At 36.6% G+C, this 25,268-nt stretch overlaps 1 protein-coding gene across 1 annotated transcript; it reads left to right on the top strand.

The window, feature by feature from the left end:
* Positions 1-22,289: 22,289 nt before the first annotated feature.
* Positions 22,290-22,802, top strand: LOC149139416 (uncharacterized). The gene has a single exon (XM_089450714.1). It carries the CDS (start codon positions 22,290-22,292, stop codon positions 22,800-22,802), a length of 513 nt encoding a protein of 170 aa, XP_089306840.1.
* The last annotated feature ends 2,466 nt before the right edge of the window (positions 22,803-25,268 follow it).

The following is a 25,268-nucleotide window of genomic DNA, read 5'->3' as shown; positions in this document are numbered from 1 at the left end:
GTCCTGTTATCACTTCATTTTTTGTAAAGCACCAAGTCAGGTTTTGACTTTCTTCAGTGAAAAGAAGCCACATTTCTTCTGTAAAATCATGTCTCCACAAGTTCATTCACTTCCTATGTCTAAGTTTCAGTTCACAAACTTAGCCCCCCTACACTTCACCTCACCAATTCATATTAACTTCTAACATTATTATGTAAATCCCTATCTATTTTCCCTTCCCCTTACTAAAAACACTAAATAACTCCCCTATATACATATCCCACCCTATAGCACTATAGCTATGTACATACAGTTCTGGGATATAATAGTCCACCTGGGACTATTATGAACCCATCCGTGTCATAACCTTGGGATGGGTTTAAACCTCTGGTTAGGCCAATAACCTATATCTACCCCTTTACCCTTAAAAATCTCATATTCCTACCCTTCCGCAGTCATTTTCCCAAAATTAATGTTTAAAGGTTTCATTGAACATTAAATTATCTTTCCCCCCCGCTTAAACCTAACCCGCATAGCACATAACATCCCCTTCTTGTCATTCCCCAAATCACTCACTAACATCCCCTTGAGGACCTTGGGATCTGCCCAACCATTCCTGTTATCACTTCATTTTTTGTAAAGCACCAAGTCAAGTTTTGACTTTCTTCAGTGAAAAGAAGCCACATTTCTTCTGTAAAATCATGTCTCCACAAGTTCATTCACTTCCTATGTCTAAGTTTCAGTTCACAAACTTAGCCCCCCTACACTTCACCTCACCAATTCATATTAACTTCTAACATTATTATGTAAATCCCTATCTATTTTCCCTTCCCCTTACTAAAAACACTAAATAACTCCCCTATATACATATCCCACCCTATAGCACTATAGCTATGTACATACAGTTCTGGGATATAATAGTCCACCTGGGACTATTATGAACCCATCCGTGTCATAACCCTGGGATGGGTTTAAACCTCTGGTTAGGCCAATAACCTATATCTACCCCTTTACCCTTAAAAATCTCATATTCCTACCCTTCCGCAGTCATTTTCCCAAAATTAATGTTTAAAGGTTTCATTGAACATTAAATTATCGTTTCCCCCCCGCTTAAACCTAACCCGCATAGCACATAAAACCCCCATTTTCTAAAGTTTTCACCCCCGCGGCATAATATTATTTTTATATTCGCGCGGGCCCCGCTCCAAAGTTGCGCGCCACTCCAATCAACCGGCCAGCTGTCCGATGCCCAGTGTATCAGATCCAACGGTGGGCGGGTGTTCTCATATGCCGATCCGCCGAAGGTTAACGTCCGGGGGATGGGCGGTTTCCCCGTCGTACCCCGGCCACGTGTCAGCCTCCCGGCATGTTCGGAGGCTCCTCCCCCAATACCACCTACGCAGATAAGCGGTGCGGGAGAAAACCGGATACCGCCTTCCGCCCTCCTACGTCAGCACCACATCATCATGACGTCATCACCCTGCGTCGGCCTCCTGCCACCGTGTCCCTGCCACGTCGCTGCCACCGTACTACCACGTCATCACCTCCACTATACCGCCACGTCACCCGACCGTACTGCTGACGTCACCCTGCCACATCACCGCCGTACTGGGACCCACCACTGACGTCATCATCAAAAAGGGCGCGAAGCGCGAAATCTGCACCAACGGATGCCCGGAATGAAAAACCGAGGCAGTTTTTGATGCGCGACGTGCATCGCTAAGGGAAATAGGCCAAAATGGAAAGCCCTTTCATGGCTCGGCCACCAGCAGGCCCGAAAGTCGCAAAATGACAAGAATTTCTTCGCGCAGGATTCAGAAAAGGGGCAAAGACAATTTTTAAAGCAATAGAGGGCCGAACAGCAACCATAAGAGGTCGATGGGACAATTTAAAGAGTATCAGCGGTGAGAAAAGGTGCACATTCAGTGCCAAAGCATATCAAGGAAGCGGCAAAGAGTATTAGTTAAATGTTTTTAATGGAAATCTTTATTCCCAATGCAGGTGAACATTGAATGGCCTCCAACAAAGTCAAAGAAGGCGGTGAAAGCCCATCAAGGCTCTCCGACCACAGTTAAAGCATTTAATGTCACCGAACAGCAATGGATCAGAGATCAAAGCACAGTTATGGCCAAATGCCAGCACAGAGCTCCAAAGAACACCATAGTTACTCGTTTTTTGAGGCGGCTGCCCCCGGCGCAACATTAGATAGATATTTTGAGCATTTATTTCAGGCATATGTTAGGTTAAAGGAACTGATTACAGCAGATCTGTCTGAGATCTGATTTGTGTAGATATTCTACTTATAAAACCACCCTAATTTACTGTTTAGAGGGTTGGTTGGTTGTATAGCTCCAAGAGAGACTCGCTCTGTGTACCTGATATTTTCCTTAATCAAAGACTGTTGAAAGCTTGGAGAATGGACTGTGTGCTGTGTATTAATGTTTTGAAGAATTGAATGTGGAATTCTTGTGCTACAACATGATCTAATAAGTGTTTCTTATCTCTGTTTTAAATTCATATATGTTTTTATTATACATATATCACCATCTAAGTTACAGAAATAAAGATTAGCTTAGAATTTGCGTGGCTGCACTCTATGCTCAGTTTCTGTGACTTCTATATGTTTTCTTCTGATTCAGGCATAAATATGAATTCCTCATGGCTCGTATTTGCTCTGTTTCACTCATGTTTGACAGTTATTTAAGGATTCTTTACTGCTCCTAGATAGAGCTCATTCACCTTCCCTCTGTTAAGCTGAAAGAGAGATTCTTAATTGCCTCTCATTCCTTAACCTTCAATCCATCTTCATTTAGCTTGAAAGTTGTTTCATGTGTAGCTCTCTTGCTCCATTTTCCTCTTGTGACCAAGAAAACGCACCAGCAGTCCTATTCCATGACTTCACACCCAATGGTTTGAACTTATCATACTATGCATTTCCTCTCTACTTGAAAGTTTCATCCTTCCCACCAAAACTCAAACAAAACCCCTTGTACTCAATAACTAGCCTAAAATCATCATCAACAAAGCTAAATCATAAAGAGAGAGCCCTCTCTGATTGCAGGTAGGCTAGGACCTGCAGTCCAAAGATTGGTTTGTGGTTACCTCGGCCATATCCCTTAAGGAGCCAAGGGACAACCTGAGTGATAACAGGGGCATATCTGTCAAGGAGGTGTGAAAAAGGAAAATAGCCCCTTCTTTCATTTCTATATCTTGGTTTCATGTAAGGCTCATAATAATGCCTCTCCAAATCACCTTGTTTAAACCATTTTTCCCCAACATCTGGAATCTCGGTGGCAGTTGATATATTGGCAGTAGATAAAGTGAAAGTTATACCTGCAATAGTGACTTGGTTGTCTTGGAATTTAGAAATGAAGAGCCTAGTCAACTCAGGATGATGTTGGACTGCCTACACTTGCTCACATAAATCATAACAACCTATCCATTTGAAGGATGTCACAGTCATAGGGGATGCTAAGAGTTCCCTGAGATCTGTGGGCTCAAACCTGTGTATCTGGCCTCCTTTGTGTGGCCTCCTCTATTCCCGATCTTCTTCTCTATTTGTTTCCTCTTCCTCACTATGTGGTCTGTATTCCTCCTCTGCCATGGTGTTTAGTATCAAACCCTAGGGCACTGTAAGGTAGTGGAAATGTAGTTTTTTAGGGAATAGTATATGGGGAAGGGTAAATATGAAGATGATGGGTGAAGGGATATGTGTATTGGAGAGGGGTATAGGGTAGTAGTATGATATTTTAGGGGTGGGGAAATCTGTTTGTAATATAGGGGTTTGGGAGCCTACGTAGTGTTGTATTACCTAGGACTTAGGGTTTTGGGACAAAGGGTTAGAGGGTATCTGGAATATAAAGATTTAGGGACAAAGAAGGAGGATGGAGGGAAGTGTATAAAAGGGAATGAGAGTGGAAGGTAGTTTTTGGGGGAAATCTAGGGTTTAGATGTAACAATTAAGCTAAATCTTCAATAAAACCTTTCAAACACTTAGGAATTGACTTGAGGAGGGGGAAAAGCACATCCTTTAGCTGCTACTTAATTGCATTGAGGTTGAAAGCGTTTTGGAGGAGCTGAGGAGGTGATTGGAGCATTGCTGGACAAACGTGCAGTGCCAATACAGAGTGCGCAGTGCCTCAGGCAAACGTGCAGCGCCTTAAGGGAATGCGCAGCGCCTTAAGGGAATGCGCAGTGCCTTAAGGAAATGCGCAGCGCCAGGTAAACGCGTAGCGCCAGAAGAGAAATCGTAATGCCTGCCCTGTTTCTGCTAATTTCGCCCAGAACTGTGAAAAGGCTCTCATGGGGTTTTCTCAGTGAGTGCTAGGAGGCAAATGAAGGTGAGTTTGAAGCCAAGAAGTCCTTTATAGGTGAGTGAGTTTGATCTTTTGCTTTTCATTTGACCCCTTTTGACCTCTTTGCTAATTTGCTTTCTGACTTTTTCTTTGCATGTGGATAATGCTGAAGCTTTGGGAATCTTCACTTTTTACTTTGGTTTGGATGATATTGGCAATGGAGTTTGAGTAAGCAGCTAAGAATAGTGACTTATTACATATGATAAACATAAAATTACATAAATAAATAAAAATTATTACAACTCTCTTTTTGAAATAAAATTACAAACTGGAATGAATTTCTTGCTTAAAATTAAATTTGGAACTTTAGCAACCATGGTTACATGCTTATAAACCCTTATTTAACTAAAAAGGAGATATTATTTGCTTCACTCTCATACTTTGCTCGCCTTATGCAGTGAAATGGTGATTTATTGGACCTTGGCAAAATAAAACCTAGTGACCTAATGAGACCTTGAATGACTAGATTTCAGGTGGACTTGACTGACACAAAACATGATGAAATGAGCTTTTATAGTCAATGTATGTTCAACAAGACACATGAAAGTGGGCCAACAAATATAAATTTTTGAGAGGGGATGGGGTTTTAACTTGGGCTACCATCAGCGAGTAAATTTTTACATGATGACCTAGGTGGAATGATAAAAAATTTCAACATGGGACACTAATATGATATATAAGAGGAGCTTTGATCACTGATGGCAGTCTGCAAATAATGACTCTAACAGAAACCATAACCATGAGAATTCATGCATAAGCACATGGATTTAGCCCATCTTTTCCAAGTGTTTGAACCATGCTCTGATACCACTCTGTAAATGCCTCCTCTCATCTCTACCCACTTTCACTGGCTTGTTCGGGGTAAACATGAGCTGATGGATACTATGACATGAATCAACCTCATATATAACCTTAAGGAAATGGATTCGACAAAACAAGACCTTACTGACTTCCCTTTTAGGCACTACAGGACCCCTAAGAGCTAACCAACCACTTCAGGTGCCCAACCCTTGAGTTAACTTAGATTTTCACAGACCTAGAGCCTTAGTCATTCCCATGACAAGGTAATTTAGTGACTATAACCCTCCATTCGCTCTCATGACCCTGCTTCCCAGTGACTGTAGTCTTTTCTAGCCAGTTATGTGCCAACGATTGCGAGATGTAAGCCATTTTTTCAGGGCTAGTCACCAGACCACTGCCCATAACTTGATGAGACTTTCCAGAATGATGTATGACACAGAGACAAAGCTTTTAACACAAAACTTAAACAAGGACTTGACCTAACTCAGTCTAACCATGACAAACATTCTGTCAAACACATTAGAACATGAGATCTATAGGTCATGAATGCATATCTGAACATAGAGATTTTAAACTTATATGAGGTTTATCAAGAAGGACTAATGCCCTCTCACAATAGTTGCAATAACATATATTAGGTCATGCATTCATTAACCAATCATTTACAAGTAAAAACATGTTAAAATCCATAACTTGGATCTGTCATAAAACCATTCTTATAACCAGATAAATAACAATAACAGAACAACCATTAAAGACACATAATAATAAGTATAATTACTCATAAATTACAAGAGAAACTTCGCTCTTATTGATCATATGAAAAATCCAACCAAGCGAGGGACTTCCATGTACCACCCGACCATAGATTGGGTTGAACCAAATCTTTCTTTTAGCCAGTCACCCCCGTGCCATATTCCAAGCATGAATGTGGGATCTCATGGGATAAAACAATCCATAAACAACCAAGCGAATCTAGAGGTTAAACTACCTCCACCCTCACACTAACGTGATCTCACGTAAACCAGTCTCGAGATCACAAAACCAAACCGAGTTTGGATGCCGCATAATTTCTTCACCACCATAAACAACCAAGGGAATCTAGAGGTTAAACTACCTCCACCCTCACACTAACGTGATCTCACCTAAACTGGTCTCGAGATCACAAAACCAAACCGAGTTTGGATGCCTCATAATTTCTTCACCATCCCTTGAGGATTTTCCCTGTTTCCACCAACCTATTGAGGGTTTCCTGGAGAAACCATCTCCACACCCAACCCTTGGGATTTTCCTGAGGCCACCTCACCTGGATCCAAAACCTTTCGACAATCCAAGGTTCAACCAAGAATGAATCCCATCACACCATGGCCATCCATAAATGGCAAGGCAAGGATGAAACCACTGTCAAAACCCGACAAACATGCCAACAACAGTAATAAACCAAATACGCACATGCATATACCATGCATGCCAAAACCAACTAGGAAATCATACATGAAACCTGTTACCTGCAAGTATTCTTGCTAAAGCCGCTTGATCCTTGTTTTCCCTTGCTTTCCTTGTTCTTCCATACTTTCCTTGTCCTTCCTTTGTTTGCTTGCTTTCCTTCTCCTCTTGGTGCTCTTCTCCTCTTTGGGATTAATTCCAAAACAAAACTAACAAAAGGCCCGAAACTGATGCTTTGGTGTCTTTTTATTATTGATGCCTCTAATTTTCTCATTTTTCCTCTATTTTCCTTCAATTTCCTTCTCACATGCAAACTGTGACCTTTCACCTCCCTTTTCTCCTAATTTCCTTTATTTTTATAAAATAAACACCAATAATGTCTCTTTTCCTTTTCAAATCCTTTTCCATTTCCTTCGCTAATTTCCCCTTAGCCATAATAAACAATAAGTGATGCCCACTAGGATACTTTTCCCAACATTGAGCTTGGAATAGATGTCCCATGATCTTGGTCTTATTTTGCCTTTATTAACTTTATTACATGAACTTTTAACTCAGGGTTGTTACAAAATCTCGTCCATGAAAGGTCTATGATAGTACTGAAAATGGTCTACTTCAATATCTTTATCTACCTGCTATAACCCCCGAGTCATATCATGTAGGCCTTCCTTGGAAAGTTTTTCAACATCCCTATTCCGTTCCCTATAAACATGTATGCATGTAAATTTATCAAAAATATTCTTCAGTCCTAAGAGATCCTCCAAAATACATGCATGGTAAATGTTCCAAAACTATTGAGTTTCGTCGACCCAATTCACCACCACCAATGAACCACCAAAACTTTGAAGCTGGTTACAACCTTTCTCTTGAACAAAAAAGCAATAAGAGATCTACATGTTAAAATCTCTACCCAATTGTTTGTACCCCTACCAATCCCATCTTGACATAGAAAGAATGATGCTCTGCTAAATGAAGAACAACCCCCCCGAGATTGATTCGCCCCCTTGAGAAGCCCCATCAAAGTAACCCAAAGGGATGTTGACATTTGGATTTTCTTGTATCATAGATCTACCGCATCTTGGCACCTTTGTTTGGTGTTAATGTGAAATGATAGCTAAACCTCCAGCTACTATCTTTTCCAAATAGGATGAAACATTCTTAGTATTATGAAGATTACATATTTTTTCTTACCATGATATTTTAAGTTTTATCTAATAGCTACTTTTATTATGAAGCTTATTGGAGTTCGTTCTTTTTAAAACAGTATCATAAAAAGATACATTTGAACTTCTAATTTTGAGCTAATGCTCCTCTTATTAGACATCAACTTATTTTTATTCTTTATTTCATTGTTGCATCATAAATTTCCTTTAAATTTTGCTGTGATAATATTTGAAGAGTGGCATCCCCTTTTATCCTCCAATGGTTCAACCAATAATCAAATACTTATTCCACCATCATTTAAGTTTAAAGTGACTTTTAGTAGAATTTGAAGCAATACTAAGAAGCCTCTTATCCTTCAAGTTGGTTATCTTATACATGTACATTAGATACCTAGTCACAACCTTATTTTCAATCATTGAAAGACTAACCTTGAAGAGGAGGATCACACATGGTTTATTTCTTTTAATTTTAAGATTATAAACTACAAAACACTTCTATATTTCCTCTAGGTTTCTTTAGAAATGTTGCAAACCCAAACTTCAGCACCACATAAAACCATTAAAATTACAAGTGTATTAAAAAAGTTATTTTTCCCAAAACCAAAAATTTATTAGTTTACAATTATTCTCAAGATTTAAAAAAATATAAATTCATCTTAAGTACTTACATATATCAATCTTAATCTTAGATTTATTAGCTATTAAAATGTTTACACTTCAATTTTCTTATCATAGATTTATCAAGTATTAAAAATTTTGTACTTCAGTTTTCTTTTTCATTCCTCTCTGTATTTGTAAAAAATAGATCAAAATGAAACCAAGGTACAAATTTATCAATAATTTTTTCCATTAATTCTAAATTCTTTATTATTTTAATTACAAACATTATACATTACTTGGGGGGTGCAATTCTCAGGTCCCTGCTTCAGTTTGCGACCAGCGCTTCAGCTTTGGATCAACAAAGGATATGGATCCTTAGCCCTTCTTGAGAGACAATGCTTTTGACATCACTTCTAGGACATCTCGTCCAAGATGAGCCTCATGGACACCTTGATTCATCCCATTGTTATATATGGCATAGAGATTTGGGGACTGTGTTTACTTGAGTCAGGCTGGGTTTCAGCTGAGAGAGTCCAGATTCTTCTTCTCCGCCGCATCATTAGGTGGAAAATGGCAGTGCCGCAGCACATCATCCTTGTAGAGTTTGGAGCTCAGCCCTTTCAGCTTGAGGCGGTCTTCAGATTGGTTTCATTCTTGCATCTTTCTAGGGCTTGGCAGACTTGATAAAGAGTAGGGACCGTTATCCTTACTTGGCATATTGCTCCTCTGAGACTATTTCTCGTTCTACTGCCTTAGGCTGAGCCAAATGTTGGTTTACATGAGTTTCAAACCTCTTAGAGTCAGTGGGAATTCAGTTGGATCGTCTCCCTCCTTTCCGATATTCCTTAGATGCTCCTGGTCACCTTTTACCTACTAGACAGGAGCTAAACAAGATCATCAGGGAGGACATCTACAGGTAGTTCGTCCAGGTCACCTGGGTCAATCCTCCAGGAGGGTTGCGCCCAAAGATGACCTTCTCCGCTGAGCACTTCTTGGAGTTGAGAGACGGGTCATTGTTCAACCCCAGTATACGTTTCACCACTGGATGCATGCTCTTCGCATTCCTCTAGGCCAGTTCAGAGTAGGTTCTCATAGACTTCAGGTAGAGACAAACTACTAGGTGGATAGACTAGATAGACTCTGCCAGGTATGTCATTTACAGGAAGTGGAGACCGAGGTGCACTTCATCCGTGGATGCCCTATCTACTACGAGATCAGAGGAAGGTTTCATTGCTTATTCAGAGATTCTCGGACCCTAGCCGACTTTTTCAAGTATCCCGATCAGAGATGTTTGGCCCTATATATGCAGGAGGCTCTTAGGTTCCGAGCACATATTATTCAGCCTCCCATCAGACTAGACCCCACATAGAGGAACACGACATTTTTCAGGGTACTACCTTTAGACAGGGGCACTAAGAGATCGATTGATACTAGTACGTATCTAGACTCAAGATTAGTGAGGATCCGTGGGATCTCACCCTGCCACACGAGATCTTAGCAACAATTTCATCTTAGATCCATTCTTGGGAGACAGACTAGGTCCTCTAGCATTCAACAACGTGTGAACCCCCTAGGATACGATTTAGTGGACAATCTGCACTTGCCATCGACTCTTCATCAGGCCAACAAACTTTGTTGAGTTTCTTCAGTGTGATTCATTCAGCCTCAGATGTTAGGAGAGATGGGTATGATCCTCAGACCTATTAGCTCCTGGATCTTCTCCGCTAGGGCTAGATGTTGATTTACTTCATGCATTCTATCTTTTATAGGAGACGCTTTGGTTCTCCCGCTTTGTATATACATTAGTGTACTCAACAATCCCTTTGACCTACTTTGTTGTCATTAATTGGACATAAATATAATTATCTTATCTATGATATATCATTATACAATAACCCTTGATTTTTTTATTTTTATTTTTATTTTTTTAATTATAAAATTGTGTTAATAATAATAATTATGTATTTATATATTTAAATGCCAACCACAACATTTTTCCTCCCCCCTCTCTCTCTCTTATATATATATATATATAATTAACAATTACCCAATTTCCCCGAGATGCTAAGGGCATTTCATTAAGTTGTTACTCATGTATCCACTACCTCATGCATTTGCACTACAAATGGTGGTTTGACACTCCCAGTTCCACCTGCTGGCACTCACTTTTGTTGTTCTCGATGATGAGCCTCTTTTTAATGAATAATATGGAGTTGTCTTTAGTGTGTGACTTTTTGGACTTTCTTGCGAGAATATGGCCATGACTTTTTGGACTTTCCGTGCCACAATATCGCCTAAAAATTTGAGGTGAAATCTTGATTTGTGTTATTTAAACTGTTTATTTGACTATATACAGATTCATCACTTTGAAAAACCCCTAATACACTTAGATTGTGATTTCAATGAATTCATACCAGATTTGAGAGAAATTAGAAAAAAAAAACCTAACCCAAAATACTTCCAAAAATTCTCACTAAAAACAACTCAGAATAATATTCGTGCTGGGATTTCGTCGTGGGATCAATTGGTACGTCGCCTTCATGCCGCATTGACCTTGCTCTCCCCTCCCCCGTCGGTGGCGGTCCTTTTGGCTATCCGACTTCCAACTCTCGTCGGTGGCGCTGCTTTTGGCTATCCGACTTCTACCTGGTCGGCTACTTCGTAATGTTCACTTGTACTCCCCTCCGGTATGCTCACCTTGCCTACTCAGATCTCACTGGTCACTTGCCCTGCAATTCGACTCTCCCCTACCGCCTTCTCAGACTGACCATCATGGTTAGAGAGCGAGGACGCGTCAGACGGGGCAGAGGAGGCTGCGACCACGGGAGAATTCCTCATGTTGTTGACTGTGGTGAAATCTCAGAGCTCTTTGATCCTGATATTCCTCAAGAAATTTGCCACAAGGTCGCTTCCATGGAAGTGGATGAGGGAAGGCGACTTGGGGACGGGCAATGGGCCCTTCGAAACCTCCTGGCCAGACACCTGTGGAGACAACAACAAGTGAGAGACGATGCTATGTTCAAAGTTGCAGAGGCCAATGCCCTTGTCAGCCTATTTCATCAAACCATGCACCAACTTTCTCACCTCCTTTGGAGTTTCTTTCCCTCCTGTCCCGCTCGCCTCCTCCTCCTCCTCCAGCTTCGACGATGGCAACGGGTACTCTCCGCTTGCCTCTCCCTCTCCCTCCTCCCCTTCCCTCTCCCCCTCTGCCCTTATTGAAACTATCATGCAACACGGTCAGGCCAAAACAGCTCAGCAAGCTGAGAGCTCCCATGGACGCCCCATTATTGAAGAGATTCCTGAGGAAACACGGTCAGGCCAAAACAGCTCAGCAAGCTGAGAGCTCCCATGGACGCCCCATTATTGAAGAGATTCCTGAGGAAACTGTGGCTTGCGGTCTACCCAGTCGCATGCAAGATTCGCAAGCGGAGGTCACGAAGGCGCCGACATTTCAGACTTGGAGCTCTTATGGATGCCCCACTATTGAAGAGCAACCGGAGGAAGCTGTTATTCCAGAGTTGCCTTGCAGTGCACTAGTCATCTATGCGTCCTCCAAAGGCAAGCAACACGCTTAATCTGTTTTTCCAATGACTTACAATCTCAATTTATGGGCCTACTGCAGCAATATTTTTTGTATTTTGGTTCATAGTTTTATTGGCCATCCTTCTTAGCGCAGTTTAAACTCGTTTCTATGCTTTAAAAACTCAGTTTATCATTCAGTTTTTTGGACTCTCAGTCTCACTATAGGACGAGTTGTGGTTTCCCATGAATGCTAGTCTCATGAAGTTTGTCTCCCTTACACAATCTAAGTCTCATGAAGTTTGTCTCCCTTACACAATCTGTCTCCATTACACAATCTAAGTGCCTCAGGCGTTAACTAGTTGTGGTTTCCCATGAATGCTACTCTCATATGTGTAAAGGAGTTTTTGGGGAGTTGAATATACTATCAAAAAACTAGTTTAAATAACACAAATCAACATTTCACTTTAAATTTTTTCGAACCAAAAAGTCTAAAAAATCACATTAAAAACAACTCCATTCCATTTTTGCTAATATAAATATTTTTTTCCAAAAAAAAAACAAACTTCTTATATTATAAAAAGTTTCATGTACATACACAGCTCCATTGCTGTTATAACAGTTTGATTTTACAAAAAATCTCATAAGAGAGTATTTCTTCTCTTCCTGAGAAGAGAATCATTTCACCACCGATCTTGTCCCTTGATTTTTCTCATGAGTCCATCCTGTTTCCTGTTTTTTCTAACTGTTTCATAAAGCAGAACGAAAAGAAAATATATATGCCTTGCTTCCATTATCCACTGTATAGCCCAAAAAATACTGTTTCAGCAGTTTATTGTAGTAAACAAAAATAAAAAAAAAGGATGCTGATCAACTGGTTCTATTGAAGGATTTCTGCATATGAAGGCTGGTCCGAGGCAAAACTTTCACCGTTTGCTTCCTCCCTTATTCTCCAACTGCCCACAGCTTGTTCAATACCGTCTTTAGAAAGTTTGTCTGCCATATCATTTCGTTCCCTGTAAATATGATTTATGGACAGCGAATTAAAAGACAATTTCAAATTCTGAATTTCTTCAAATAAAGGCTGTAAAGCATAATTTTGGCATCTGCTACGTCCAGTTAACCAATTTACAACATTTAGTGAGTCTCCAAATATTTGAACTGTGAGGGTGTTTTTTTGTATCAACCAGCATAAGAGATATTTTAGAGCAGATAATTCAGCAAAATTATTGGATCCACTTCCCAGTCCGATGGATGCTTTAAGAGAATGAGAGTTGCTCAAATGGATAACAATTCCTGCACCAGCTTTGTTTTCCTGGGAGGCGCTATCAAAATAAGCCCAGGGAACCCCTTCCTTTATTTGCTCCTCCGTCACTTTCCGAGGTTCCCTCTCATTCTCAGCATCCAGGATATTGAGTATATGGTCATACATTGAATCATTATTTGGAGTGCCTCTGTTTCCTTCTCCTGGAAGATAATTCTGTTTCTGGCTATCCAAATTCCCCAACTTATGATGGGGGGCAGATTCCTTAACTTCTGTTCAGGAACTTTGTTCCATCAATTTTGCCATGCTTCTGGTAAGGACTGCCCTTCCCATTTGATAGTTAAGGTCATCTGCTTTAATACTTCATCCCATACTTTTTTTGTTGATGGACATTCCAAAAAAAGATGATTCACTGTTTCCAAATCATTTTTGCATAAGGCACATCTTCCTGGCCCTTGTTTAAATCTTGATTGGAGAATATCCCAGGTTGGGGCTTTCTTTTTTAGAATGCACCAGAAATTTTTTTTTGCCTTTGCTGGGCATTTTAACTTCCACAGCGATTTTGCCCACCATTCCGGATCACCCCATCCTTTCTTGGTCATGAGGAATTTGTATCCAAATTTTGGAGAATAATTTCCAGTGTCCGCATGTGCCCAAATCAGTTGGTTTGGTTCATCCTTTATTCTTACATTTGTTCTGGATAGTTCCATCCTGTAAGCCTCCCATTCATCCCACCAACGCGGAAGGATATTTAGGTCTGCGCCCGACTTCCATGCTTGGCCCCAGATGGATGATGCACTTATCTTTTCCACCTGTTTTAGATAGACAATGCCTTTTGAATCAAGGTGTCTTATCAGGCCAGGGGATAGTGCAAATTTTTCACTGCACCCAACCCATGGGTCCCTTCCAATACGAATATTTTCCCCATTCCCAACCTTCCATGACAAACCTTGTTCAATTACCTTAAAGGCCTCCTTGCTAATATAAATATGTTCATTGACTTAAAAACAATTACCCTATCTAAAAATAAAAATTAAAAATTAAAATATGTATTCAAAATAAGAAAATCATTATATAGCTAGCCAGAAAATCAACTAGGTTTAAATCAAAATGAAATACAATAATACCTTTTATGATTACACACATCATCATTAACACACTTGGGAGGAAAAGTCATATAACAAAAATGGAATTGGAACAAGGATTGAGACAATAGTCATGCTAAATGAACCTTTGTTTTGTTTTATGCATCTCTGTCCTCCGTCAAACTATCACTCTCATCTAGAGAAATTTAATATTATTGACCCTTAATTCAAATTGAATTGTTGTTTCAACTTTTCTAGCAAAAGAAATGAAAAGAAAGATTGATGCTTCTCTTTGTTTTAACTAGAATGCACTTAGAAACTTTTATATATATATATATATATATATATATATATAAAAGTAATAGCAAAAGAAATGAAAAGAAAGATTGATGCTTCTCTTTGTTTTAACTAGAATGCACTTAGAAACTTTTATATATATATATATAAAAGTAGAAGTTAGTTGATTTTTTTTTAATCTCCAACAATGGTGTAATTAGGAAAGGTTAATTAGGTTAGTGAAATAGTTATTTGTTTTCATAATATTGTTTTTTAAGGTGAGTTAGTTTTTTTGTTTTTTGTTTTTGTTTTTTTTTTTTTTCAACAAGCAATTTAGTAAGAACTCTCTGGGATTTATGTTTTAGCATATGTATGATAGCGAATATAAACAAAATGAAGGTTCGATATTCAAATCCAAAAGAAAATCACATTACTTTTGTGTATAACAATAACAATTTAGAGGAAGTTACTTCATCCAAATAAGTGTCAACCTTCATCATAAGCTTAATTTGAACTACAACATTGAGGTAAGGATTATTAGAGGGTGAAAGGCCTATTTTGGTCTTGGAAACAATTGTAAATCAATGGACTTCTAATTATAGGGAAAAAGAAACTCCTATTTGATACTCTTGTCAATCCTATTATCTTATATGAATGTGAAGTTCAAAATTGTAACATCTTTAGAGAATCATGGAGAAAGATAAAGTAAATTCATAAGTGTTTTAGGACTTCCAATCTTAAATTTAAACGCAATATGCTTTATCCTATCCTCATCATGATAGTGTGTCTTTACCCCAATGAGAGTATGAGTATGGCTATGACTAGGTACTTAACGCACAAACACAAGACAACTAACATGAATGACAAGAGGCTTCCTAACATTGCTTCAAACTCCAATTAAAGCCACCTACATATTAAGAGGTATTGGCGTAAAGATGCCAAGCCTTGGCTAAATCACTGAAGAATAAAGTAAGAGCTTTCTCTGTATAATATTGATACCATTAAAAATATTATTGCATGTTAATTTAAGAAGAAATTGTGGTGCGATAAAGAATTAGATCAGAAGAGAAAATTAAGATACTACAAAGATGTCATTAACCCTGCTCTAGACGATCAAAAACATCTTTTTGTTATAAATAGTATAAAAAAGAAAAATTATACATTGGTAAAATAAGAACAAATTGTCATGAGACCTAAAGTGAAACAATGCGTTGGACATCCTTAAAATGTCATGGGAGAGAATTTGTAATTTTTGTAACACTAAGAAGGTGGAGGATGAAAAGCATTGTCTCGTATAATGTCATATGTATGCCTACATTAGATCTCAATTTGAAAATATTTGTTACAATACTAACATGAGTCCAACCTTTTAACTGACCAAAACTATGGAGATTTAGGAAAGCTTATGTTCCATATTTGAGTATAAAAAAAATCATGAAACAAAGCAAGTAATTCCTTATCAATTTCCCTTAAGGTCCAATTGACCAAAGTTGCTCTTGGTGGATGTTAACAATTGTCCTTCTCCTACTCGTCATTATTGGCGTGTATATAGAATAGTGTACATATTTATATATATTTTTAAGTAAACCATGAAATTGGACATCATATGTTTTCAAAAAGCATATGTACAATTCTATTGAAGCAAACAATTTATTAGGACAATCCCAACAATGACAATCAAAAGTTCGGGGAAGAGATGGTTACTAATCAATACCGTTGCTAATATGTTGTAGTTAAACACACATTATTACTTACGATCAACAAGTAAACCTAGCCAAAATAAATTGAACAATGACACAAAGTGAAGCAATGTTACATTCGAATGAATAATACCACAAAGTCAAGAAATGCCACATTCAAATGAACAATGCCACAAAATTGATTTACCCAAGCAATGCCACATGCAAATAATCCCGATAGAAGGGATACAACCCTAATTAGGGGAAATTAAGCAATGCTACAAACATTTCATAAGATAGATGCCCTTTTTAACAAAGTGGGTAGCATAACATTGTTAGATTTTCATGTAGAGTAAGCTTTGGGTTATTTTAAGGTTTGAAATTATTGGGTGGTGTTATTAGCTTGGTTTAACATTTGAGGAAGGTGATGTCCGTCTACACCACGAATGATGGGAGGTAGAACTAGCTCTTGAACATCATGTCACATAATGTTAGTATACTATATGAAATATGATCAAATGGATTATTTATGTTGTTCCACGTAGCAATGGCCAACATACGCCACTTGTCATCATCGATCAAACACTTGTCATTAAGTTCCTTACATATAGAATTGAGTCAGTTCTTACACCCAACAAACTTTATTCTTTTTCAAAAAGTAAGATGTGCACATTTATGAAAAATAATGCTAAAAAGAAAGGTGGCAGGCATAGGGGGGTCATCATTGATCCCTAAGGAAATTAGGAGATCACTTTTGCTTCGAGTTTAGGGGTACTACAAATGATAAAATTGAAGCATTAGTAGCCTACCAAGGCATACAAATATTAATTAGTTAAAAAATATTGTGCCCAATGACCAATTATTGGGAATTCCATTTTCATAATTTGTGTTTTGATACAAGGGATGTCCCCTCCTCCCCAAGAGTAATAAGAATTACATAGAGAACAATCCCTTGGATCTAGTGATGTCAGGAAGTTTCAGTCTACCATGTGAAGTGATAACTTAACTTCCTATCAAACACTATGGAGAATGTTGGGCTATGTCCCCTAAAGGAAACTTGCTCCGTAGGTAGGTGGGGGATGACTACACCATTTGTAGTCCCATTCCATGTTTGGGAAAATGTTACAAGGTAGGAAAGGGGAAGTTCATCATCCCCATCACAATGAAAGGTTAGAAGTTAGAGGGGGGTTTCACCCTTCCACTCACATCCCTCTAAAGGAACTCCCTGAAAAGAATGAGGTAACATTAACCCCTACCAACCCCTCCTTCATTCTCCATTATGAACTCAATCTTGTTCCCAATTTGGTAGGCATCCATTGATATGTGAAGTTAGGGGTAAGTTGTTAGAGCCATCTACTTTAATGGAGAGGCTTATAAATGCGATATGAAGCATGGTCCTTCTCACTCAATTTCTCTCATACTTTATCAATCCATCAACATTTTCATTTGGTTCTTGGTTTGTAGGTTTAGAAAGTGGAGCATTGGGTGGTCATATTGTCTTTGGCACTACAGTGGAGCATTCCAACTATAGTTTGCTTCAAAGGGAGAGTCCATAGACTTTGTAGATGCATGTGGCAGTGAGTTAGAGAAATCACAAAGGTTTAGGACAATGCCATTATGGTTGTTATAGATGTCGAGGAAAAGATGATCTAGCTTGAAGTTAAGGCTAAGGGTGTCAACCTAGCTTGTGATAAATTCACTATGGAATTAGGCAAACACATTTTGGAGTTGTGAGTGGGAGTTGGGAGTTGGGATCTAAGAGCTAAGTAGACAAAATACTTGGAATTGAAGGTCTCTTTCATCATGATTAGGGAGCTATTAGCTTATTTAGCTTCATAGAACTTCCCCTCAGGACATACTTCTCGTAGCTTTATAAGCCAGCTCTTGAGGAGACCATAAATAGATTGACACAATAAACTAAATAAAATAACAACTATCCCTATATCAAATTTTCAATTATTATTCATTAAATTTTATTTTAAATTTTTCAATATCATTAAATTGATTTATTTACAATTTCCTTGTACATATAAGAATTAAAAATCTCTATTCATATACATATAATTTATTTATTTTATTAAATTAATATATATTTATGAATATCACAATAATTTTTAAAATTATAAAAATAATATTAACCACGTAATAAAAAAAACACTATTGCAAAAAAAACACAACAGAATTATATTTTCCACATGAAGAAAATAGATTAATTTTAAATCATTTGTAACATCAACATCAAGATTGCTTTAACCACACGTCACTTATACAAAAATATTGATAATTCACAACATGATCAGTTAATGCTACTCTATATAAAAATATTGATAATTCACAACATTATCGGTTAATGTTACTTTATATAAAACTATTGATATTTCACAACATTATCAGTTAATGTTACTTTAACTACAAGTTACCAGCATATAAATATTGGTAAGTTCCACCCTATATACTACCTAGATACTATTGCGTGTTATTTAAGAAAAACGTATAGGAATATTATAGGTTTCCAATGTAGTCTACATATTTTTTTAATAAAAATATATAGTTTTTTTCCTCGAGTAAACGAGAAAACATATTTGCTGCAAGTTACGAGCATATAAATATTGGTAATTTCCACCCTAGATTCTACCTAGATACTATTGAGTGTTATTTAAGAAAAACGTATAGGAATATTATAGGTTTCCAATGTAGTCTATTTATTTTTTATAAAAATATGTAGTTTTTTTTCTTAGGTAAACGATAAAACATATTTGTAGTGACGGAATAAAAAAAAACCTTTTTAGGCGTTAATTCTTAAGCAAATACAGATTTTCAATGATGATAGCCAACTCACTTATGATCTCGTTGACAAAGTAATGCCCTCCCTTTGATGCTTACCATAGCTTTACATAATGTTGGATTTTATAATCTAGTGCGTTGAAATAAAGGAATGAATTATGACGTGATGATAAGGTGGTAGAATTGGTGAGTTAATTCAATTCTATAGGAATATTTATATGGCGAGTTCTATTTCCAATATTATAGAATATTTATTACGTTTTGACATGCGTCGGAGATAGTCCTTTATAACACGCACCCGGATGATTATAGGAAAAAAAAAAACGGCGCGTTATAAGGGGCTATCTCCGGCGCATGTCAAGCGCAATAAATATTCTATAGTGTTGGAAATAGGCATCGCCTATTTATATGGTCAGGTCAGGTTTCTAGTTTAGATTTGACAATTTATTTTAATAATTTTAATATATATGTGTCAATTTTGGTGATGTAATATGATGGTTTATAAATTTTATACTATATATTTTTTTATAAAATTTTGGTATATATATATATATAATCACAAGGTTACGATATTAAGTATTTTTATATAATTTTAAAGCTATTTATTTTTACAAGTAAAATCGATTCATGAATTCATTATGTGATTTTAATATTTATTTTTTTACATGAAAATTTACCTTTTTTTTTGTCAATAATGATTGTTGAAAAGTGTGTAGACTATATTCAAATTTATAAAGCAAAGATCTTTCTACTTATCTTACAACACAATGGTATTAAGATTGAAGTTGAGTGTTTCATAAACTATGCTACTTACTGAATAAAACTTTGTAATAATCTATTCAATAAAATAGGTGTATTTTAAAATAGATAATTCAATGGGTTAGTTAATTGGGGTTATCTTAGTTGGTTGGGTGGAATAATTGTTATATTCCCCACCTAAGTTCAAATCCTTATTAAAAACATGATGAGTTATAATGTCTTAATAAATATTGTTGTAATGGTTATGTGCTTATGAATATTATTGTACTACGAAGGTTCAAATCCCTATTAGAGACATGATGAGTTATAATGCCTTGATAAATATTGTTGTAATGACTTTGTGCTTATGAATATTATTGTACTAACTTCTAATTTTGTGAACTTTTAAGTGACCTTGTTACATCAGACAAATCCCTCTTGCAAAGCGATCTCCCTTGATCCTTGATGTAAATTAGAAGCAAACAAAAAATTGAACTAACTCTTTCCTTAAGTTGGACTTGTTTAAATTACAAGTATTAAAGCCAATGGATGAGCCTCTTACCTATTTCACAAAATGCTCAAAGAAGATTCGTTGTTGTGAGTTGATGCAGTTTCTCAATGCTTGATAAGATTGGCAACCATAAACAAGAAAAGGATCAAAAGCATATGCGATATAATAATCCAAACAAACTTAACCTAATGATCAAGGAGATTAGGAATTGAATTTGCCTTAGTAAACACTTGAAACAATTATAAACCATTCACCATTCCAATAAGACAATTCAACGGGGAAAAGTGCTCATTTGTATTAATTCAAGATAAAGAAGAGCCTTACCACCTTCGCCTTGATGCCGTGAGGTTCCTCCCAAATGCCTTCAGTCTCCTCCTTAGATGATAAGCTTTCCAATCTCAAACTAGCAGCATACATTTATCTTCTTTCAGTTCTGGCCTCCTCAATCCCTCTACCCTCTGGTTATCTTATAGACTAGGAGGAAGAAGTTTCAAATCCAAAAGAGGAGGGTGAGATCCTCTAATTGAGGGATTAGGTTTCCTTGAGGAAATGGATTAAAATGCATCATCTAAGGGTTATAGCTTGAATAGTCATCACTTGGAAGCTTTCAGATGGGAAATATTCAACAAACTATGTTTCTATAATGTACTTTTTTGTTTTACTTTCTTTGATTCACTTGCGTAGTCTACATTGGTAGACAGAGTGTAGTTCTGCACTGTTCTCAGAGTTAATTCCAATGAATGCGCGGAAATATCTTGGAAAATCAGCGCATACGATACTTAACAAGGTGAAGCAACTATTTTTTCCCAAATTTCCCATCTTCTTCAAGATATTTTTGGTTGTTGGACTTCTAAGCGAGTTCAATCAAACATGTTCACAGATGGTAAAAAGACCCATAAACTGATCAAGTGTCACAGTGACAAATTGATGTGTAACAGACCTCACTCTAGCCTTCAAGCTGTGTTAATTTGAGTGGTTGAATGTTTTGAGTGAAATTGATTTCTTTCTTAAAAAAACTACAACAAAAATCAGAAAATAACTCAAACCAACACTCACATTGATTATCTCTATTGTGTTACTCATTAATCTCCGCATTTTTGGAAAAGCCCTCTTATGTAAATCGCTGTGACGGGCGATATTCGGGTCAAACCTATGGAGCCATATTATCAAATCGAAATACCTTGGCGACGAAGATATTTCCATCTGGTATAGGAGGGGCCTCTCTTGGCCCGCACAAGGCTCAGCGATTTGGAGAAGCTTTCAGAAAATTCTGCCTTTTTTCCGCAGAAATTTTATATGGAAATTTCATAACGGCAACAAAATCCTGATTGGGCTGGATCCCATCATGGGAATTGATTCGGATCCAATTATTGACCCTCAGCTTCTCAGTTTTCTCCATCAAAAGGGTATATTCTTCTGGGCTCAGGCTATTGCTGGATGGAAGAACGCCATCCCGATATGGAAATCGGGTCAAGATCTGGGCATTGATGGTATCCTGGCAGCCCAATGGAACAACACCACTTGGAATATGAAGTGCGCAGGTCTTTATAAATCTGCAGACAGAGATATTTTAGGGTGGCAGGCTAAGAAAGGATCGTGCAATATCCAGGTAAGAGACATATATTTATCACTGTTGAATCAACTCAGGGATCCCTCACAGAATACTTTTCCTTTCGCCTTATGGAAGGTCTGCTGCCCTACAAAAATCATCTTATTCTCTTGGCTCGTATATCATAATAGGAATCTCACTTGGAACAATTTACAAAGAAGGAACTGGCAGGGTCCATCGATCTGCATGATCTGCCTTGACAATTCTGAAGACAACCTGCATATGTTTCTTCTCTGCCCACAGACACAGCTTATCTGGAGGTATTTGGCTACTTTCTTTGGCTTTCCGGTTGCTTCACATCCATCAATTAGAGAGGCTTTCGAATGCTAGGGCGCTCTTAGACCTGACTGGCGTTCCATCCCTATGATTACTATTTGGTTCATTTGGAAGTGGCGAAACAATAAAATCTTTCAAAACAACAGTGAGGCCTTTGGAAGTATTATAGACAAGATTATCCCATCTTATTTCTCCTACAATCAAAACATGCCTCAACAGAAAATTCAGCATATGGCTCCCTCTCCCTCACTTCCGCTTTTATTTCCTAGAGCACACTTTGATGGTGCGGCAAAGGACGGAAATTGCGCTTGCGGAGTCTTCATTGCTTTTTCAAAGGATCATCACTTTTCTATTTTCTGGAATGGTGGCAGAGGAACTAATAACAAGGCAGAGGCCATGGCCCTGCATGGCCTGCTCTTCTTCTGTTCCTTCATGGAACTTGGGCCTATAAAAGTATATGGGGATTCGAAAACTATTATAGATCATGTGAATGGAAAACAGAAAATTACAAAGGATAACCTAACAGGATGGCTTCACAGGATTACATCACTATGGGACTCTGTCTCTTTCCCTATTGCTCATATTAAGCGAAACCAAAACGTGCAAGCGGATGCTCTATCAAAACAAGGGTTGAACTCTCCTATCGGTATCTGGCATCTGGTCATCACGATGGATTCCTGCGCATACGAGATCCAGCCTTTCTCTATGCCCGACACATAAACACTTGCAGAATTTATGTTTTTGTTGTTATATGGCCTATCTTTTTTGGAACTCTGTCTCCATCTAACTTTCTGAATAGCCGGTTATTTTTTATCTAAATATTTGCTATGTTTACATGAGCCCAAATGTTTTTTGAAGCTCTCTTTCTCTCAGTTTCGAGGAATATTTCTAGGACTATGTTCCTCCAGATGATTGTACATACCGCCTCGGTATTTACCATATCATAATATAATCAATATGATACTTACTTTTTCTTCTGAAAAAAAAAAGTTAAACATTATAATGAGCGCCATAAAACTTACACTCATTACCATCACTAAAACATAAAAAAAAATGCTCATATATTTTCTTAATAGAAAAACAAAAACCAAAGGGAAAAAAAAGAAGCAACATATAATCACCCTATTTATATGCACACTATTTGAAGTAATTGGGTAAGAAATTTAATCCATGAAAAATTGTATCTTGATATATCGATTCCCTAGGTTATGACTATCAAAATATATTCTTCAAACTAAATTAAAAGAATCTAAGAATCTATGGACATCATTAGAGCGAAATGAATTGAAGCAAAAAGTTGTTATTTCTCTTATTCAAATGTTAGTAAACAGAAATTGACGTGGTAGAGGTGGTAGTACCAACACTGAAAACGAGCCATTTGATAGAGACTTTAAATCATAACTTGCTGAAGTGAATCACCAAATCAAATAGACATCTTGTAACTCTTGAAAATATAAAAACATTGTTAATGTCAAATTCTGACAGACTAACATGCGGCTAACAAATACGTTGTCGATTAAAAATAAATAAAAAAATCATAATTTTTAAAGTAGACAAAATAGTCACACGTCCCTATTAAAAAACATCTATGAAAGCACCCACTTCCTACTAGTTAATTCGTGTTGGTCACGTTACATTGTGTTCAAGAGTTTGTCTCCGATTGAAATGACAAAGATAAAACTATAATCATACATCTTATTTTAAAAAAAATCGCCTTTCCTCACATTTATTTTAATTTTGGATTTACCAAACGTGAAAGAAATTATTATATATATATATTAAACATTTTTTTATATCTCAGGAGATTTCATGAATTTAATTTGGTGTAATTATTAATTATAATTATAATAATATTTTTTTATTTTAATTTAATTTAATTTCGACAAAATCAAAATGTTAAACAAGACATTTACAACATCTCTATCATTCATGTTGTTTGCTGTTTTTTTGACCAAGTCAAAATGTTAAACATTACGACATCTCTACTATATTGGGTTGGAGAGCGCCTGTCGGTGTAATAATTAATTATTTTAAAATATAAAATAAATTTAACTTATAGATTATAAATAATTTAAAGAGATTAGATTTATTTTCTGTATTCAAGCTTCTGTGATCCATAATGAATTAAACAAAGTCTTTTGGTAGAAATCACATGAGAGAATTTTTTGGCCGACGCGTTTCAAACCAACAAGTGTGGTTCATCATTAGGACCAGATGAAGAGGCAGACCATGGCAAAGGCTTAAATAGAGAGCAATGTAAAGACATAATTTCAAGTAATGGCTATATTTGAACAATAATGTTTAAATTATAATATTAATTTATTAATATATTAAAAACAAATATTATTAAGTAACGGTTATATTAAACGGCTAGTTTTTAAAAAAAATATTTAAATAATGATATTATTTCATTAATTTATTAAAAATATTAATAGGTAATGGTTATATTAAAGGGCTAGTTTTTGAAAAATAATATTTAAACTGCGATATTAGTTTATTAATTTATTAAAAACAAATATTAATAAGTAACCGCTATATTAAACAACTAGTTTTTGAGAAATAATATTTAAAATAAATAAATAAATAAATAATCAAAGTCAAACTTTAAAAGAGGGGAGTCAAAATTACTAAAAACGAGTGAAGACCCTAATTGAGACAAAATCATAATTTTGATAAATAAAATAACTAATGGAAATAAAATAAAATAAATTAAAAATAATGAATGGAAAAATAAATAAAATAAAACAAAAATATACACAAGTCAAAATAAATATATAAATAAATAAAAATAAAAATAAATAAATAAAAACATATATATATATATCTATCCAAAGAAAAAATAATCAATGATGCAAATTTCATCCATAGATTTCTATTGATAACAAAAATGATTACATAGATAAAAACTTCATGTCCATACTAAAGATTCTTGGGTCATTTCTAGGATAACCAACACATTGGCTGACTCAAAAGATTGTTGAGACAGTCTTTGAGCCAAGGTACATAAATGTGAGAACCTTGGATTTACATTTGAAAGCAAAACAGAACTATGACAACCATACCCAAATGATTAACCTAAAGCCTATAGAAAATGTGATAGAACAAAAATATAGAGAGTACAAAAAGAAGTAGGTTGCTACCAACGACTGGAAATAGACCATAAACATAGTGTGCAAAAAATAGACA

This window comes from Pinus tabuliformis, chromosome X (genome assembly GCF_031772625.1).
Source record: "Pinus tabuliformis cultivar Carrire ecotype Pingquan chromosome X, CPIR1, whole genome shotgun sequence".
Lineage (NCBI taxonomy): Eukaryota > Viridiplantae > Streptophyta > Pinopsida > Pinales > Pinaceae > Pinus > Pinus tabuliformis.
This window is presented reverse-complemented; position numbering and strand designations above follow the sequence as displayed.

What these genes read in the sequence shown, in the direction of transcription:
- LOC149139416 (XM_089450714.1), top strand. Translation starts at nt 22,290, where the DNA reads ATGCCTCAACAGAAAATTCAGCATATGGCTCCCTCTCCCTCACTTCCG.